Source organism: Nannospalax galili, unplaced genomic scaffold (assembly GCF_000622305.1).
Source record: "Nannospalax galili isolate Female #2095 unplaced genomic scaffold, S.galili_v1.0 scaffold367, whole genome shotgun sequence".
NCBI lineage: Eukaryota > Metazoa > Chordata > Mammalia > Rodentia > Spalacidae > Nannospalax > Nannospalax galili.
Window position 1 is genome coordinate 1,087,928 of NW_008356465.1, and position 17,259 is coordinate 1,105,186.

The window sequence follows — 17,259 nt, forward strand, 5'->3', positions numbered from 1 at the left end:
ACAAGTATTGAAATTGTATACATATACCACCATGCTGGCGAGAATTTTGTTTTAAATAACATTTTTAGGGGTTGGGACAATGACTCAGCAGTTAGGAATACTTGCTGCTTTTCCAGAGGAATTGAGTTCAGTTCCTAGTACCCATGTTGGGTAGCTCATAACCTCCTGTAATTCCAGCTTCAGGGGATCCAATGCCCTCTTCTTCCTTCTGTGGGCGTGTGCGCTCATGTGTACATACCCACATACAGATTCATATGTATAAGTAAACGTAAAAAACTCAGCCTTTTAGAGATATATATAAAGGTATATTTACCTTTTTCTAAAGCCATGAAAATAGGATGAAAAAACATACTTTTTAAGCCTGCTCTACATAGTGAGTTCCAAGACAGCTGGGGCTACAGGGAGACCTGTCTCAGAAAGACCAAAAAAGCATAACTTTTTAAAAGAAATTTAAATTTCTTCACATTTTGGCAAGTGAAGTAAGTTTTTTTGACTTTGTTCTTGTTTTTTTTTTCTGTTTTGAGGTGGTGCTGAGGATTATCCTCATGATCTTAAACCTGCTTGGCAAACACTACCACTGAGATACATCCCAGCCCTGTGGGAAAGAGTGTAGTCCATATGTTATCCTAATTGTAGGTAGTGGTGCACACTTGTAATCCAAGCATTAAAGAGGCTGAGCTTGTGGATTATGATTCAAGGCTAGCCTAGGCTACTTAGTAAGAGACTTTATCTCAAAAAACAAATTACCCTAGGCATCTTGTAACTAGAAAATGAAAAGTAAAAAAAATAAAGGCAGATTGAAGTAAGGATTCCCACAATGCAGTCTGTAATCCAGTTGGGAGAAGTGAGTAATCAACACAGGAGAACTTGAGGTGACATCAGTATCTGTGGTATCCATTTATAATTACCTTACAGTAACACATTTAAATATTCATTAAAATATTTAGTTAGCTGTAGAAGAGAGATGATTCTAATCCTAGTAGTTTATACTTTTCAATAGCTTTATAAAACCTGCCTGTTAAAAAATTTAAATAATACACCAAAAACCCAAAGAAAGTTCCCAATCATAATTAGTATGTTGATAAGAATTTGTTCTTTCAACATCGCTAAGAGTTTTAGTGTAAGTAAGTATGCCGATAGGTGGAGATTTACATCATTGGTAAGTCAGTTTTCAGTGTGCTCTAATATTTGCCTCCTTCTCCTTTTGTTTAGCTACTGTTTGCCTTTCTTAATTGTTGTGGACAACTTTTCTTATCAGTAGATGGTTGCTTGTTTTTCTGGTGTTTGGGATTGAACCCAGGACTCTGCACATTCTGGATAAGCTCTATACCACCAAACAACCTCCCCGCCTTGATAGTAGCACTCCTATAATCTACATTTAGGCATTGGTGCTGTGATTTACCTAAAGTCACCAAATGATGTATTGTTTTTTCACTTCTTTGGTAGAAGGAAGCTCTAACTAGAAATTAACATAACTGCATTTGAACAAAAGATTTTTGATAATGTATTTCTAAAACACTGTCTCTTAACTTGCCAGGTGGGTCTTCAAACAACTCTATGACAAAGGCCTTGTGTATAGGGGTGTGAAAGTCATGCCCTTCTCCACTGCGTGCAGCACTCCACTCTCCAACTTTGAGTCACACCAGAATTACAAGGTACTATAATGTGGTAAAGATGTGCTAAGCTGTTTTTCAGTATTGGCTTCTCGTATAAGAGTTGACTGCTTGTGATCAACGTTGAGTATTCCCAGTTATTCGCAACATGCAGTGTTGATGTCTGTTACTACTGAGTGCCGATGATACTGCTAGTCATCACTTGGAGGCTCTGTTAGATTAAAAAGAGGGATACTTTTCCCCCACTGGATTTATTATGTGTTAATTTAGATGTGGTAGACTTTTTGTTTTGATCATATTTTGTGCTTAACAAATCTAGGTCTGACATATTTTCTTCCAGTTACTGTTCTTCATAGTATTATCTGTTAAAGGTGTTGTGAGCATGGGCTGGAGAGATGGCTCAGCAGTTAAGAGAACTTGTTCTTCCAGAGGAACCAAGTTCAGTTCCAACAACCACATTTGGTGACTTAGAACTGCCAATAACTTCAGCTCCTGTGGAATCTGACGCCTCTGGCCTCACCGGGTACCTGCAGTCACATGCACATGCCCACACAGGCACACATGTATATATATCATTAAAAAATTTTTTTTTATTCTTTTGTCTTTTTGAAACAGGGTCTCCCAGTAGCCCTAGCTGGCCTGGAACTAACTATGTAGACCAGGCTGGCCTCAAATTCATAGATATCTGCCTGCTTCTGCCTTGAGTGTTGGGATTAAAGTTGTGTGCCACTTAAAAGGTATTTTGGAGGCTTGAGAGATGGCTCAGCAGTTAAGAGCACTGGCTGCTCTTACAGAAGACCTGGATTCAATTCCCAGCACCCATGGCAGTTAACAACCACCTGTGTAACTCCAGTTCCAGGGGATCCGATGTCCTCTTCTGTCATCTGTGGGCATTCCATGACATGGGTGCACTTACACACATGCAGTCAATACATTCATACACATAGAGTTAAAAAATTAAAATATTTTTAAAAGTGTTTTGAAGATTTAATTGAAATGCTAAGTTGTGTTAGGATCTGTTCTCTGATAACTACTTGCTGTAATTGCGGTGACTGCTTTATGTCATATAGTAGACAGGATAAGCCCTAGTGAGTCTTTGAGCACGTGAACTGTATCTTTCTTGTCTGTATTCATAAAAATGTTTTAACTTTTGCCAGTTCACATAATGTTCTTTTTTAAAAGGTACTGACTTTTGGGAAGTCTTGTTTCATGCCCAGGTTTGGAAATTATATTAGTAGAGCTTACAGTTATAAGCAGAAGCATCTATCATTGTAGAGAATATTTTCCCTATTTCATTTGATCTTTGCAAGTCCTTACTAGGTGTCTGGGAAGATTCTTTTTTGTCTCCTAAATACCTTTCTGATTTTGCTCCTGTACTGTAATTTCTTTAATAAAATATTTCAAGCACAGAAACATGTACCGTATAATATATGGGGGAGAAAGAATTATTCCCTAAGCATTTCCCTGCTGCCTTCAGCTCTTGTGTGCTCACTACAGCACAGAAACTGCAATACTGACACGTCATACTTTATGCCTCGTGATACCCCATATCTTAAATGCTTTATATTTGTGATTTCCATATAATCGTTACAGCATCTTTTAACTGTAGCTGAAGGTACCTTTTTGAGAGCTCATTTTATTGTGAAAATTAAATTTGTTTAGTTCCCTTTCAGACATTTCCTTTTTGTTACATCTCTTGCAAGTTTGTAAAACACTGTTTTCCCTCAATGTCTTTCAGGATGTTCAGGATCCTTCAGTATTTGTAACCTTCCCTTTGGAGGAAGATGAAAATACATCCTTAGTTGCGTGGACAACCACTCCCTGGACTCTACCTAGTAACCTTGCCCTATGTGTTAATCCAGAAACACAGTATGTGAAGATTAAAGGTCAGCAGAAGCCTAGTTACTTGTGATTAGCATGAACAACATACATTTACGGAAATATAAAAGCTTACATTTCTTTTAGTAAAAAAAAAATTTCCACAAGAATTTTACTTAATCATAAAGATAAGCTATAGGGACAGGTATGTTGTCTCAGCACACAAGACACTGGTAGGAAGGTATCTTGAGTTTGAGGTCACCCTGGGCAACATAGCAAGACCCTGTTTCAAAATGAGAGGGGAGAGGGGAGAATAGAGAGGAAAAAAAAGTAACCTTGGGGCTGGAGAGATGACTCGGAGGTTAAGAGCACTGGCTGCTTTTGGAGAGGGCCCAGGTTCAGTTCCTAGTACCCACATGGTGGCTGACAGCCATCTATAACTCCATTTCCAGGGTATCTTACACTGTCTTGTGGGCATTGCCCACATGTCCACTTCCATATATGCAGGCAGAATTCTCGTATACATAAAATATAAATAAATAAAAAGTAACCTCTAGCAGGGCGTGGTGGCGCATGCCATTAATCCCAGCACTTGGGAGGCAGAGGCAGGTGGATCTTTGTGAGTTCAAGGCCAGCCTGGTCTATATAGTGAGTTCTAGGACAGCTGGGGCTACAGGGAGACCCTGTCTCAAAAAGACCAAAAAAAAAAGTAACCTCTAAAAAACTGTTTCCTTTCTAGTTGAAAGTGACAAAAAATTAAATAGTTCTAAGATGTAAAAGATACAAAGTAAATTTTATAACTTCTAGTTTGCAGTGTAAGTTTTACACATCATTCCCCTATTCCAGATGAAAAATCTGAGATTCAGAAACATGGCCTCTTAACTATTCCATGGTGGATGTTTCTCATATTCACATCTAGGTTTTTCCATAGAGATTTATAGGAAAAAAGATGGTTGGTACTTATTGAACAAATATACTTTCAGATTTGGGTAATTTATGGAGAGGAAGAGAGAGAAAAACTCATTATCGGGGGAAAAAAGGCTATGATACAGCTGCTTTGGAAAACAGTATAGCATTTCTTCCAAAGTTAAAGGAATTGAAAGCAGGAACTGGGCTTGGTGTGTAATCTTTGCACTTTGGAGGTAGAGGCAGAAGGATGAGTTTGAGGCCAGCAGCCTTGGCTACCTGAGACCTTGTCTCACAAAGAAAAAAGGAAAACAAAAGAATGCAAAGTAGTAAAAACAGGTGCTTGTCAGATACTGTTACACCTGTGTTGATAGCAGCACCACGCAATAGCCAAAATGTGGAAGCAGCCCATATGTCTACATCAACAGGTGATTGATCAATGAGATGTACAGAGAATATTATTCAGTCTTAAAATGTATGGGGTAAGTTCTTTATTTATTCTTCTTTGAACACATTGGTGATGCCTATTGGGAATAGCTGTTGTCGATACAGGATCTTGGCTCAGGAATCTGCAGCAGCTTCTGTGAGGGAACTGTGATCCCATCAGCACAATTTCTATGTGTAGCCAGTGGGTCACTGGTAATTTGTAGTGTGTCTGGCATGTTAGGGATTTTATGACAGATTTCAAATGTAGCATACACACACACACACACACACACACAGATACACACGGTAGGGGAGGGTACAGATGTGCCCACACAGCTTGCATACTTGGTCTTGTTCTTAGCATATGCACTCAGCTTATAACAGTGTTGCTATGATGTCAGAGCTGGGCAGTGGCCACAGCTTTAAGAGGAGTTTTCCCATGAATTACAAAGTCTTTGAAATGATCCATAGAAATATGTAACATGAGAGTTGAGAGATGCATTCTCTCTACCCTTTGTTTCCCTATATACCATAAGCCTTAGGTGTAGAGGTTCCATTGTAAATGCAATAGAGGACAATGAACACAAAGGGCCACAAATGGCCAAAGTGTAGAGACTGAGTCTGCAGACCTTGGACAGGACTCTAGTATTAAACTTCAGCCATCCAGTGCTCAGGGACCATTACTGAAGAGGGGGTGGAAAGATTGTAAGAGCCAGGGAGGAGATGCATGATCATATGGAAATAGAGTCTTACAGGCTCCTGGAACCTTGCTCATATGAACTTACAGCAATAGTGACAGCATGCACAAGACCCATGCAAATTCATGGAGACAAAATCACAGCATAAAACTGTGGAAATGGGCAGGAGGCCCAAATCTTGGCCAAACAACTGTTGGGCAGCTGATAGTACTGTTTGAGGAAGAGTTTATTTTAAGGGGGTGACTCTAGATAGGCTGACTAGACCCCAGTGAATGAACTTGCACTGAGGGATATCAGGGAACACTAACTTGACTTGAAAAGTTTTAGCATAAATACCAGAATGCGGGCGGGAGAGATGGCTCAGTGGTTAAGAACACTGGCTGTTCTTGCAGAAGACCCAGGTTCGAATCCCAGCACTGGCAGCTAACAGCTATCTGTGACTCCAGTTCCAGGGGATCCAACAGCCTCTCCTCTGAGGGCATTGCATGACATGGGTGCACTTACCTACATGTAGGCAATACACACATACACATTTTAAAAATAATAAAATATTTTTTTAAAAAATACCAGAATGCATAAAATCCAGTGTGGGAGCTATGGGAGGGTGCCAGTGGGGAAGGGGGTGTAAAGATGATTAAGATATTGTATATGAAATACACAAAAATTCAATAAATAAACCAAAAAAGGGGAAAAAAAGAAATACGTAACACACTCTAGTAAATTCTAGTATATCATACTTTAGAGTGAGAATTTAACTTTATCTAGATTTTTGTAGGGCAGTTTGTCAGTATCAAATTTTCAATGTTTATATATTTGCTCCAGGTTTCCAAGGATACTGTCTTCCAGAAATAAATTGAGGGTAAACAGATGTATACATTTTCTTACTGTACATGGTATTGACATTTTTTGAAGAAGTTTAACCATGCATTAATTGATTTGTTGAATAAATTAATTGAATAAATTCTGGTATCTCCATAAAGTGAAATCCAGTGGAGATGCTGAATAAATTATAGGTTGGGGGTCTAACTAAGTGATAGGGCTCTTGCCTAGCATGTGCACCACCCTAGGATCAATCTTCAGTACCACGAAACAAGAAAGATCTTTATGTTCTGGTGTACATAAAGGTAGTCTCAATATATTAAGTGAACACAAGTTGGAAAAACCACCTAGAGTATCACCTCATGATTGTTAAAAGATAGTCAGGTCTCACACCTTTAGCCCCAGCACTTGGATCTCTGTGAGTTTGAGACTATACATTTTCACATACCTTGGTTACTATAGGCATAGAAAAGGATCTGGAAATGGAGCCATCTAAGGGGATGAAATTATAAGATGCGGTGACTTTATGAGCTGAGTTGTTAATGTTAAGATTCACATATATTATCTTTAAAAGGAGAAAAGATTAATTTCCTTAAATGGGTGTGGGTGCAATTAATGAATGACTTTACTCCCTTCAGTGTCTCTACTGCACATCTGGGAAGTAGGGTTGTACTGTGTTCTTTGTAGTGTTCCTCTGTGTGTATAGGGCACATGCTAGGTACAGGTGAGACAGAAACTCCTCAGCACAAGATGTGTGCCTGATGTGTGCCAATTAGTCAGTCTGAGTGTCACTGGTGTCCTCTTTTTCCTTTGTTCTCATAGATGTTGCTAGAGGAAAACTGTTCATTTTAATGGAAGCCAGATTATCTGCCCTCTATAAGTTAGAGAGTGACTATGAAATTCTTGAAAGGTGAGTGTTCAAGTAGTGGAAGTGGGAGTGTCTGTCTTTAGTTTTGAAAAGAGACGATCTGCATCATCGTAAAGCTGTATTGTTCAAGCTGAGTTTTAGGGTACTGACTGTTGAAATTCCCATTTGTACATTTTGACCAACAACTGCAAACCTCAGGGGATGGTGACTTATTCTGGCCACAGCTGCATTACTTTGCTTTTTTATCATTTGTTAATTTTCTGTATATATAATATGTGAGTGGATGTGCCTGTAAAGGCCAGAGGCCAACCTCAAGTGTCTTCCTCAATCGTTGCTCTCCTTATTCTTGAGATAAGGTCTCTCACTGAACCTGGAGCTAACCAACTGGGCTAGGCTACCTGGTCAGCAAGCCCAGGGATCCTTTCTCCCCAGCTCTGGGATTATAGGCGTACATGACCATGCCTGGCTTTTTACGTGGGTTCAGGGAATCCAAACTCAGGTCTGCCTGCTTAAGTAGGAAGCATTTTCTGACTGAACCATTTCCCCAGCTTTGATTGTAGCTTTGATTTTAATCTAATTATGAGTTTATCTTATTTTCCAGGTTTCCTGGTGCATCTCTCAAAGGCAAGAAATACAAGCCTTTATTCGACTACTTCATTAAGGTAAGCTTGGGAAATGTTACACGGTGACTATCTTTTTTTGACATTGGGAGTGAAATGAGTGGATTTTATGTGTGACTGTGTCTGATTCTACACTACCTTAGTTTTAACAAAATTAAATTCTGCCTTATCTTTAAATGAGTTAAAATTGTATAAGATACTTAAATTTCTTATATTATAAGGGAATCCTATTACATTTGATTGGGTTTACATGTAAGCCTTTTATCCTGTTACAGAATTTGAAACGACTGGGAAAAAGACCACCAGACTCAATTCAAATTTTATATTTTATTTATTTATTATTTTTATTTTATGTATATGCATGTACTGCCTGAATGTAGGTTAAGTGCACCCATGTCGTGCAATGCTGGAGGAGGCCAGAAGAGGTTGTTGGATCCCTTGGAACTGGAGTTACAGACAGTTGTTAGCTGCCATGTGGGTGCTGAGATTTGGACCCGGTTCTTCTGCAAGAACAGCCAGTGTTCTTAACTGCTGAGTCATCTCTCCACCTCCTCAATTCAATTCAAATTATAATTGGTCAAATTTATTAGGGCTATAGTCGTCCATGGTCCCTTAGTCAACAATTTAGGACCCACGGTCCTGAGGGGAGGGCAAAATGAGCTTATAAAGGCAAAAACCACAAATACTGTAGGAATTTCATCACCCATGAGTAATACCAGGTGGTCCTGAGTATGGTCAGGATGCCCAAGTCAGCAGATAAGCAAACTACAGAAGCCAGAACAAGCTTGTTCAGTCATTCCCTTAACAAATATATAGAAACCTTGACAGTAAGGCACTTTCTGATTAAGTGCAGCTGCGATGTCTGGGAGGTGACCAAGGTCAGCTACTCCAAAGAAAGCACTCTTCTAAGGGGAAGCAGCTAAGTTCAGGTGCTTAACGAAAGGTTTTGAAACTGGCTGTTTTTCTAGTTTTTGCAGTTTAAAGTGGCTGCTTTATACAAAATGAAGTTACTTTAGCTATTAGAATTTAGGGGACTCCATTTAGGGCCATTGCAATTCTTTATATAGTCTACTCAGGTGAATTTTTGAGATTGTCTTACAGATTTCACATAGTGCTCAGAATAAAGTATATGGAAAAATAAATGCAAAGCTGGGCATGGTAACCCATGCTTAGATCCTAACTTGTGAAAGTCTGAGACAGGTAGATTCCTTGTTCAAGGCCAGTCCTAAGGCCAAATACTGAATTCCCTGCTAACCTAGACTGAATAGCAAGGTAATGTTTCAGGAAGACTTAAAAAGTAAAACAGGCTGGGCGTGGTGGTGCACACCTTTAATCCCAGCACTTGGGAGGCAGAGGCAGGCAGATCTTTGTGAGTTTGAGGACAGCTGGGGCTTACAGGAAGACCCTGTCTCAAAAAGACCAAAAAAAAAAGACCGAAAGAATAAAATAAATAAATAATAAAATTACATATACTTCAAGGAAGGTGTTGAGGTGGGTGTTTTAATTCTGAGTACCAAAACAAGTCATACATTTAGTGCCTTTTCTTAAAAGGTGTAAAGCTGTTTTATGTGACTTTCATTTTCTGACAATGGACAATCAAAATCTATAGTTGTGTGTTCCCCCCTCCAGTCCCCCACTACCATCTGGGAAACAAGGTCAAGCAGAAGTTCCTCCTTGGTTCTTATCTAAAGGCCTTGTAATAAGGTGACGAGCAACCTCAGGCTTGCCTTTTCACCACGCATTTGTAATCCGCTAGGCACCATTTATATCACAAGTCAGGATAAAGCATCTGCTGACTCTCTACCATCCCTAGTCACTGTTGAGAGGGATCAGTTGATGCTGGCGGCGACCTTTGTCACTTCTCCTGTCCATGGTGTATCTGTTTATCTAGCTTCATTTTTATTTTCACCCTGAAGTTTTCTCCATAGTTTGACTCCTGTAAGGGCCTTCTTCCTCCAGTGTTTCAGCATCGCATTTCTATGTACTCTGCCCTCTTCCTGTTCCACCTCAGAAACCTTCAGCCATTTGCCTGGAGGAGCACTTCCCTTCTTCCCTACTTGATGCCACTGACCAGCTTCCTAGTCACATCCCCACACAGGCCCTTTGCTTTCTCATCTCTCTGCCTTTGTAGTAACCTGCTATTAAATATCCTTTGCACAGTTGGAGAGATGGCTCAGAGGCTGAGCACTGGCTGCTATTGTAGAGAACCCAGATTTGGTTCCCAGCACCCACATGGCAGCTAGCAACCATCTGTAACTCTAGTTCCAAGGGATCTGATACCCTTTTATGGCCTCAGCAGGCATTGTGTGCACAAGGTGCACTTACTTACATATCCTCTTCCTTTCAGTCATTCGCTCTGCTGAGTTGTTACCCTTGAAGTCTGTTCTAATTTGCTTCTCCATTGCTATGACAAAACTCTCTGACAATACCAACTTGGAGAGGAAATAGTCAGCTTACATCTCCTAGGTCACAGTTCATCACTGAGGGAGCCCAAAGTAGGAACTCAGGGCAGGAACCTGGAGGCAGGAGCTGAAGCACAGGCCATGGAGGAGCGCTGTTTACTGGCTTAATCCCCTGGCCCCTGCTCTACCTGCTTTCTTATATAACACAGGCCCACCGCCGATGGGTGGTACCACCTACAGTGGTACTGATTACAGTGGTAATCAGTAATCAAGAAGATGCCCCACAGACATGGCCATAGGCCAGTCCAATGGGGGCAATTCACCATTTGAGGCTCCCTCTACCCAGGTGTATCAAGTTGACAACTAAAGCTGTCCAGCACAATTAAGCCCTTGTCAAGGTGACACACAAACACATCACTATTAAACCACAACCTTTCCATTTCTTCTGTCCCCAAGATACGATGTTAACAGTATCACAACATAAGACCTTAAAAATCCCACAGTACTTTTAAAAGGAGATTGTTTGGATTTTTTAAGTCTCTTTAACTGTGGGCTGCTGTAAAATCCCAAACAAGCACTGTCTTATTTCAAAAGGGAAGAATCGGGCACATCTAAGCAAAACCTAAGTTCTGCAAAGTAGCTCAAGGCCAGACATCTGGGATTCATTCATGATCTACTGGGCTTCAAAGGGTTTTGGCAGCTCCACTCTGACTCTGCCATCTGTGCTATATACAGCTTGTCTCGAAGACCCAGGCCGGCTCCATTCCATACCTGCTGCCTCCCTTGGTGGTCATCCCATGGTGTTGGCATCTCCAAAAAGCTGGGATCTCTATTGCATCTTCACCAATAGGCTCTTCTGGCCTCTCAGGAGGCAAAGCCTCAGATACTCTCCATGACCCCTTCAATCCTGGGGTCTTCACTGCAATGGAGGCTGCACTTTCACCAGTGACCTTTCCTGGCCTCTGAGGGTGCCAAGCCTCAGCTGATCTCTGTGACCCCTAATGCTTTCAATGCCAGGAGACTCTTACGCATTACCAAGTCCTGCTTCCAGCTTGAGATGGAAGCTCAGGCTCCCTCTGGACCATAGCTTCTCTACTGACCCTGAGGAAATACTTCCCAGAAGATTTCACCACACTGATGCTGGTCTCTTGTTACTTACAGCTGATTTTTCAGCCCCAGCTAACCAGCATCAATTGTCCCAGTGAAGCAAAGGTTTCACTTCAGTGGTTCTGGTTCTTCTTATCACAGCTGATTCTTCAGCACTAGCCGACCAGAAAACACAGATTCTCAATTCAGAACGTTCCACAAACAGCCCTGATAGTCTCTCCTTCCCTTTGAAGCTTCACAAGCCAGGCCTCCGTTGTCTACAACTCTTTCAGCATAACTGTTCCAAGCTCCACAGCAAGCGAAAAGCATGTCTTTTCCAGACCAAAGTTTCAAATGCTTCCACAATTCTCCCCAAAACACCAAGGTCAGGTCTGTTATAGCAATGCCCCACTGTCTGGAACCAATTTCTGTATTAGTTACTCTTCTGTTGCTGTGATAGAAACACCATGACCAAGGGAACTTAGAAAAGGAAGAGTTTATTTGAGTTTGTGGTTCCAAGGGGACAAGAGGCTATCATGGCAGGGAGGCATGGCAGCAGAGCTGGCTGGAGGAACAGAAGCTAAGGTGTCTCACCTTCAAACGGGCACAGGAAGCAAGAGAAAGCAGCTCAAGATCCCACAAAGCTTAAGAACTCTCTTAAGACCTCGCAACCTGGGACAAAATGTCCCAGGAACCAATTGGAATCAATGGGGGACATTCTCATTAAAACCATCACAAAATCTGAATTCAAATATTGTCTAAAAGAAGCATTCTGTTGGCTCCTTGCCTCCAAAAGTCTGCTCACTTGCATTCTGTCTTGTATGTCATGGAAATACAAGGAGGATTTTAGGACCTGAATGTCAGTGTTATTTGTGAAAGTACTTTTAACAGAATTGTTTTTGTAGAGGAAATAAACACTCAAGTCTTACAATGCGTGAATTCATATAGAACTCAAACTTCGTCCTTTTGAGATTTACCTTTTATGACTGAATAACTTGAACCCAGTTGAAAGGAAAAGGAAATACAAAATATATGAGCTGCCAGTCGTGCTGGTGCACACCTTTAATCCCAAGGCAGAGGCAGAGGCAAGCAGATCTCTGTGAGATCAAGGCCAGCCTGGTCTACATAGTGAGTTCCAGATCAGAGGGAAACCTGTCTTTTTTTTTTTAATATTTTATTTATTTACAGATGACAGTTGTTAGCTGCCATGTGGGTTTGAATCTGGGTCTTCTGCAAGAACAGTGAGTGCTCCCAACCACTGTGCCATCTCTCCAGCCCCAGGGAGACCTGTCTTTAAAAGATATGAGTGGGCTGAATATATCAGGAAGCCAGGAATTAAAGAATTTGGGGAACATGCTTTGGTTTTGTGTATATATGAATGCATGTGGGCATGCTGTGCGCTTGCTGTAAATTTAACCAGAAGCCTCACACATGCTAAGAAGGGAATGTGTTTTCTGAGACTGTATGCTAATCTCACCATGGGGTAAGGGCTGACTAATGAAAAAAACCAGTTATGGGGCTGGAGAGATGGCTCAGTGGTTTAGAGCACTGACTGCTCTTGCAGAGGACCCAGGTTCGATTCCCAGCACCCACATGACGGCTATGAACCGTCCTTAACTCCAGTTCCAGGGGAATCCAAAGCCCTCTTCTGAGGCAGGCGTATCTCTGTGAGTTCAAGGCCAGCCTGGTCTACATAGTGAGTTCCAGGACAGCTGGGGCTGCAGGGAGAGCCTGTCTCAAAAAGACTTGTACACATAAAAATAAATAATAATAAATAAAATATTAAAGAAAAAAACCAGTTATATAACCAAAATGGAGATTTCTTTTGCACGCTTATATCTATCTTATAAATAAGTGGGCGCATTTGCGAGCAGGTGCACCTACCTGTGGAGGCCAGAGGTTGATGTCAGGTATCTTCCTTGATTATTTTCCATCTTATTGGCTGAGGCAGGGTCTCTCGATGAACCTGAACCTTCCCAATTTGACTAATCTAGCTAGCTAGTTTGCCCCAGAAATCTCCTGTTTCTGCTTCTCAAGCCCTGGGATTATAGGAGCACTGCCATGGCCTCATGTCTTTTATGTGGATGTAGGGGATCCTAACTCTGGTCCTCAGTTATGCAGTAATTGCTTTATCTACTATACCATCTCCCCAATTCCTAAATTAGATGTTTTCATCCACAGATCTTCAGATGATAGTGTGTGTGTGTGTGTGTGTGTGTGTGTGTGTGTGTGTGTGTGAGAGAGAGAGAGAGAGAGAGAGAGAGAGAGAGAGAGAGAGAGAGAGAGAACCAGTGAGCCATTATCCAAAAATATTTTTTATATGTACATATATTTGTATATGTATCTATGTATGTACTGAGGAGGTTGGTTTTGAGACAGGGTCTCCCTTGCAGCCCCAGCTGGCCTGGACCCTGCTTTTTGACCAGGCTACCCTCATTCTCACCACCTGTCTCTGCTGGGGTGCAAGGCCTGTGCCAATGCCTAGTGGAAGGGATTTATTGAATCAGCATTTTCTTCCTAATTTGAGTTTTCTGTCTTTTCTATTTCCTAAGAAAGCTTTACATGTTAAACTGTTTTTTTCCAGGTCTTTCTCCTTGTTGATTGAGTAGTCTTTTTTCTGACACTTTCTGGTCTTTCTTTTCCAGTGTAAAGAGAATGGTGCTTTCACTGTGCTTGTTGACCACTATGTGAAGGACGAAGAAGGCACCGGAGTTGTACACCAGGCCCCTTACTTCGGTGCTGTGAGTAGCATCAAGCAGATGTATTTATGAGAAGTCACTGTCTGTGGCCACTTTTCCTGGGACTCCTGCTGAGTCTCATCAAGCTCCTCACTCTAGCCGAGACCATGGAGTCAGGCCTTTACTGGCTCTTTGACCCTAAAGATGGCACAGGAAACTTGCATCTGCATTCACACTCTTCCTGAGCTATTGTAAACTCTTCAGATCCTAGTTCACCTGTCTGCCTTCCTGGTAGTGTCATTGTTAGGGTTAAATGAGCTAATGTGGTAAAGTGACTCGGCATCCCTCACATGGAGTGCTACTTAGTAATGCTCTTCAGAGCCACTTCTGAAGCCTTGTGGTGTGACCTAGCAAATCTATGATATCTGAGGCCCAGTTTACTTGTGTAATAGGGAATAGTCACCCTTTGGAGCATCCATTGACAGGACTTAAAGCTGTATGTACATCAAACAATGGTATTAAATGCATAGTACTTCTCGACATGCGTGGACTCACATACATGCAGGCAATACACTCATACACATAAAATAATAATAAATAAAATATTTTTAAAAACACATAGTGCTCTCTACCTAGATGGACTTTTGTTTTCTAGATGTGCGTGTATCTTATTTAAAATCTGATTCCGTTTTAAAATCTGTGTTCTCTAATGACTGAGATGACTGGGCTAGACAGTCTAATTCCTGTCCATCTGTGAGGCTTAGATCCCATAAACAGGCCTTACGTCATATCCAGTTAGAAGTAGAAGGTGGATTAGGTATGTACAAGGCACTATTGGAAGCATCTCTTAGACTTTCTGTCACCTTGTGCTCCCCACCACCACACGCACACAGACTCCCTTTTTCTCACCCAACTCCTCCTGTCTTTGCCTTTTCTCAGGATGACTTTCGAGTCTGTATGGACTTCAATATTATTCAGAAAGATTCAACCCCTATTTGCCCCGTGGATGCTTCAGGCTGCTTCACAGAAGAAGTGACACATTTTGTTGGGCAGTATGTGAAGGTCTGTAGTCCTGTGAAGTAGAAGTCTCATCATGCTTATTTCTGTTTTTTCCCAGTAAGGAAATTGATACAACTAATTCATCTTCATTATCTACACTTGTGTTAGGGTTAATATGGAAGTTTTAAAATTTTTTGTTTAGGCACTTAAGATTAGCAAAGATAGATACTATGAGCCACATTCAGAGGGTCTGCTATGTTTAGAGAAGGAAGTGTGCTATAATTTCATCTGTAAGAATCAGGAAACCTGCTCTTGTTTGTCATGGAGCAGCCTTGTCATGCTCAGGTCGTCATGTCTGATCAAAAGCTTTACTGCCTTAAATGATTTAAGTGGCTAAAAATGAGCAGAAGAGTTTTCTGGTTTTGGGTTTTTATTATGGTTCTAAGGAAAAGCCAAGGGGCTCATGCATGCTAAGTAAGCCCCTTACCACTGACCTACATCCCCAGCCCCCCCACAAAGATTTTTTTTCTTTTTTAATGACACAGTTGTTATTTGTATCTTTCATTCATAATGAAATATCAGAATTTTAATAATTGTATTGTTACTAAGTGTGTTAAGGTATTTTAATGACTAACGTTAAAATTTTTTGACAGGATGCTGATAAAAATATCATCAGAACATTGAAGGAACAGGGGAGACTTCTTATGGCCTCCACCTTCACTCACAGTTACCCTTTCTGCTGGAGGTGAGAGGAGACATTTCTGGGTGTACTGGCTAGCATGCACTCACGTCTTCATATTTAGGGGTCTGGCTCATGTGTATAGTAACCGTCCTCTTAGTTTCAGAAGAGTTGTATCAAGTTGTCGCTTTCCTCGGGAGCTGTGTGAGATTTAAAAAAAAAAAAATGGATGTGTAAAAATCTGTTTTCTATTGTGGTTACATATATATTTAATTTTTTAATTTAAAATTTTACCTTTTTTGTATGCATGAGTGTTTTGCCTGGATGCAAGTGCACCAATGTGTGCAATACCTGTGGAGGCCAGAAGAGGATGTCAGGTTCTCTGAAACTAGAGTTAGGCATGGTTGTTAGCTGCCATGTTGGTGCTGGTAACCAAATGTGGGTCCTCTGCAAGAGCAGCCAGTGCTCTTTAACAGTGAACCATCTCTCCAGCCCTGTCGTCATACATTTTTTAAAATGACAAACATCTCTGAAATTTTATGATAGTATTTTTTTTAAGTACCAAGTTTAAATGTAAGAATATCCTGTAAATATTCAGGTGTAAATGTGCTGTTTGGTGTCCCGAAATTCATCCCCACATTTCCTCCCTGTGCCCATGTTCACATCATAACCTCAGAGAACTGTCATCAGAACTGTTTTCTTTCTAGTCTAGTTCTTTTATTCAGTTTATTGGTTTCATGAAGAGATATGAGACTTAGACATTTATGTTTATTTAAATTTTTTAAAAAATATTTATCTGCTGGGCATGATGATACACACCTTTAATCCCAGCACTCGGGAGGCAGAAGCAGGCGGATCTCTTGTGAGTTTGAGACCAGCCTGGTCTCCATAGCGAATCCAGGTCAGCTGGGGCCACAGGGGAGACCCTGTCTCAAAAAAATAAAAAAAAACATTTATTTTTGTGTATCTGTCTGAATGTATGCCATGTGTGTTTAGACCAGAAGGGAACATCAGATTCCCTGGAACTAGAGTTGGGTGATTGTAAGCCTCCTGACATAGTTGTTGAGGACTAAACTTGAATCCTCCAGAAGAGCAGCAAGTGTTTTTAACCACCGCACTCTCTCTCCAGTGCCAGCACCCCCCCACACACACACACCAATTTTTTTTAACCTTTGTTTCTTTTTTGGGGGAGGGTGGTGGGAGCAGTGTGCGTGTGTCCACATACATGCCGTGGTGCTCCTGTGGAGGTCAGAGAACTATTAGTGTGAGTCGGTTCTCTCCTGCTACCATGGTGGCTCCAGGGATCAAACAGGTCATCAGACTTGGCAGCAAGTGCCTTTACCCCTTGAGCCATTTCTCCAGCCCAGACATTTGCATTAAAATACAAATGAATGTCAGCAGAAGGCTGAGTAGGTGGCACTGATGTTGATGAGAAACTAAAAGTCAGCCTTGCCCTGGGTATGTCTCCTTCTGACCAGTGCCATCTGCATTTTGCTTCCCCAGGTCAGACACTCCCCTTATTTACAAGTCAGTGCCCAGCTGGTTTGTGCGAGTGGAGCACATGGTGGACCAGCTCCTTAAGAACAATGACCTGTGTTACTGGTGAGCATGAAATATGTCTCTTCCTCTACTGTCCTTGTGTGTAGT

General features: G+C 41.2%; 1 protein-coding gene across 1 annotated transcript in view; it reads left to right on the top strand.

Annotated features, from left to right (window-relative positions):
• LOC103751229 (isoleucine--tRNA ligase, cytoplasmic) overlaps positions 1-17,259 on the top strand; it is a gene marked incomplete in the record, with an annotated part of 61,758 nt that overhangs the window by 12,297 nt on the left and 32,202 nt on the right. Inside the window, 8 exon segments of the mRNA XM_029556920.1 lie at positions 1,538-1,655; positions 3,352-3,499; positions 7,103-7,190; positions 7,750-7,810; positions 13,902-13,997; positions 14,874-14,996; positions 15,587-15,678; positions 17,116-17,214. Coding sequence (XP_029412780.1) covers positions 1,538-1,655; positions 3,352-3,499; positions 7,103-7,190; positions 7,750-7,810; positions 13,902-13,997; positions 14,874-14,996; positions 15,587-15,678; positions 17,116-17,214 — 825 coding nt within the window.